Source organism: Habropoda laboriosa, unplaced genomic scaffold, assembly GCF_001263275.1.
Source record: "Habropoda laboriosa isolate 0110345459 unplaced genomic scaffold, ASM126327v1 scaffold806, whole genome shotgun sequence".
Classification (NCBI taxonomy): domain Eukaryota; kingdom Metazoa; phylum Arthropoda; class Insecta; order Hymenoptera; family Apidae; genus Habropoda; species Habropoda laboriosa.
In genome coordinates, this window is record NW_017100897.1 from 88,834 (window position 1) to 91,907 (window position 3,074).

Below are 3,074 nucleotides of genomic sequence, written 5' to 3' on the forward strand. Positions count from 1 at the left end.
AAAGTGTTGCATCTGAATTTAGTTAGATTAATTACACTTTGAAAACTTTGTCTACTGTGTTGGTTGACAAATTTTTATATTCATTCTGTATATAAATATCGCAGAACAAATTAATTTAGCAGAATAATTTGATAAAATCGTGCTCTTTCATGCGACCAGTGTAATATCACTTTATGAAATAACAGTCATAGATTTTTGTAGCAGTACTTATTTTGGAATGATTGACAAATATGGTCACAATATTTATGTTGTCGTTAAATTTTATATGGTACATAAAGTACACTTTATATGGTTACATTGTTACAATATAAAATATTGTCTAGATATAATTAAATCCATATACAGGGTGGGCCACGTAAAACAGACCATCTAATTATCTTTTGTAACTATGGTGGTACGAAAAAATTCGTATGCGTAATTTAAATAGTTTCAAAGGGCGAATAAGATGGAAGAAAAATTTTTCTGATGTAAGAAATGGCAAAGGAAGGAAGTTTCGCATTTGATTTAAAATTCCAGAGTCCAAAGTCACTTTAAGATCATATTACTATGCATGTTTGAATGCACATCTGCGTCTGCTACAATATACAGCAGAAAAGAAATATATACATTCATGTAAAAGAACAGGTGACCTGGAAATAAAACATGGCGTTTATAAAAAAAATTTTTCTTCCATCTTATTCACCCCTTGAAATCATTTGAAGTACATACAAAAATTGTCTCGTACCACCATAGCTAGAAAAGGTAATTAGTTGGCATATTCTACGTGGTCCACCCCATATATCAGACAGAATTAAAGGAAGGAATTATTCACCTTTATCTTCAATGAAAAATTTCATAAAAATCTCTGACAAGTGCATTTAATAAAAAAATTTGTATACTTTCATTGGTTGCATTTAGTCATGATCTCTGCTTTACATTTTCAAGCAATTTCACAAAGAACGGTGAAACACAGAATTATCAGAAACGATAAATGGGTGAAATAAGCGATACATTTATAGGAATCCTCTCCATTGTCTTTAAGTGCTGAGCTGTCCCTAGAGCGAGTAGTGCCAATAAAGAAACAGCCTGTATAATAATACAATAATTCAGAACGGCACGAAATTGGCTGGGATTTTCTCACACAAAGGAAACGAGCAAACGATGCGTTGGAAGTGTGCCGAAGAATACTTTCGATTCGCGGCGAGAAGCCATTTACCCCAAGAAACCAGCAATTCCACGTGGCAGCTGGAATAAATGCGCCACGTGGGGTAACTCAACACCATGCTTCCCCCGATCCTTCTCACTGCAATGAAACACGCGTATAACGAAGTAGAAAAATGAGAGAAAAAATGGGGGAGGGAGAGAGAGAGAGGGTGAGTGAGTTAGTGAGTGATTGAGTTACTGAGTGAGTTAGTTATTGAGTGAGTGAGTTAATGAGTGAGTGAGCGATTGAGTTAATGAGTGAGTGAGTTAACGAGTGAGAGAGTTAATGAGTGAGTGAGTGAGTAAGTTAGTAAGTGAGTGAGTGAGTAAGTTAGTGAGTGAGTGAGTGAGTGAGTGAGTGAGTGAGTGAGTGAGAGTTAATGAGTGAGTGAGTTAACGAGTGAGTGAGTAAGTTAGTGAGTGAGTGAGTGAGTGAGTGAGTGAGGGAGAAAGTAAGTTAATGAGTGAGTGAGTTAATGAGTGAGTGATTGATTTACTTAGTGAGTGAGTAAGTTAATGAGTGAGTGAGTGAGTAAGTTAGTGAGTGAGTGAGTGAGTGAGTGAGTGAGTAAGTTAGTGAGTGAGTGAGTGAGTGAGTGAGTGAGTGAGTGAGTAAGTTAATGAATGAGTGAGTTAATGAGTGAGTGATTGATTTACTTAGTGAGTGAGTAAGTTAATGAGTGAGTAAGTTAATAAGTGAGTGAGTGAGTAAGTTAATAAGTGAGTGAGTGAGTAAGCTAATAAGTGAATGAGTGAATGAAGGGGGTGGGAGAGAGAGAGATGTAGAGAAGTATAAGATTTCGATCTTTTACTTGCATTAGCGTGGCTTTCGAAACCAGTCGTTAGAATTAGTTGTAGCCGAAATCAGGAATGATTTTTTGTTCCATATGTGGATATTCACGTACGCTTTGCACGCGCTTTATCTGTGTCCCGAGGAAAGCACAAACAAAAAAGCACCCTCGAGAGAACGAGAGAGTTTCGCAGGTACGAATAACGTTCGTTGTTGCATCCCCTTCTCTTCCACCCCGACCCGCTCTTCTAGCATCGGGACACGCAGGAAACGCTGACAGTCCTCGACAGGTTGGACCTTGATACCGAGAAGCCGACAGACGAGGAACTGGCGAGGAAGTTCGGTTTCGAAGAGGCGTATTACGATGGCACTCTAACGTGGTGGCAAAAGCTCAAGCCCCAGATGTGGTCGCTGTTCGATGAACCCTACTCGTCATTAGCAGCTAAGGTTTGTATCTTTGTATCTGTATATTGTTTTCATAGATAGTCTGGACACTTTTATGCGAACGGTTAAAATGTTCAACGGTGAGAGTGTAACGAGTTTTTAAGTGTACCTCAAGATGAAATATCGCGTATCTCACTTCTCGCTTTTTATTGAAACAATAAAAACAACTTGCGGTAGTGAAGAATAAATTGTTTGTAAACATACATTATGTCATCTTGAAGCTCTTTTTGAATTTGTCCTCTGTGTGTTAAATATGGGTGTTCAATGAAATCTTGTTGTCACATATGTTTTTCCTGACTTATAGCTTGGTACTTCTACCCTGAAACATATTTTTCATAAATTTTTACAGTAATCACTGCTAAACTACTTTGTTCGTTATAACCTTAATAGTGTAGATATTTGAATAAAAATGTTTACTAAATGTTGAGCTAATATATGTATCAGACTTTTCGATTACTTTATTATCTGCAAAACTGTATTAAAACAGGGGCATGACAATTCATATAACTTTTCTTGTTAAATTTATCTTGATGGACACTTACCATTGAACGTTTTAACTTCTCATGTAAATGTTATTCAATTTTTATTTTAATTGTATCACTAATTTTAGTGTGTTCACGTCAACTCTGAACTGGTAGAATATAATATAATAGTGATT

At 36.5% G+C, this 3,074-nt stretch overlaps 1 protein-coding gene across 1 annotated transcript in view; it reads left to right on the forward strand.

Moving 5' to 3' along the window:
- The window catches only part of LOC108577538 (potassium voltage-gated channel protein Shaw), a 38,126-nt gene that overhangs the window by 16,114 nt on the left and 18,938 nt on the right, over positions 1-3,074 (forward strand). Inside the window, exon 2 of the mRNA XM_017940716.1 lies at positions 2,225-2,419. Coding sequence (XP_017796205.1) covers positions 2,225-2,419 — 195 coding nt within the window. The remainder of the gene's footprint in view (positions 1-2,224; positions 2,420-3,074) is intronic.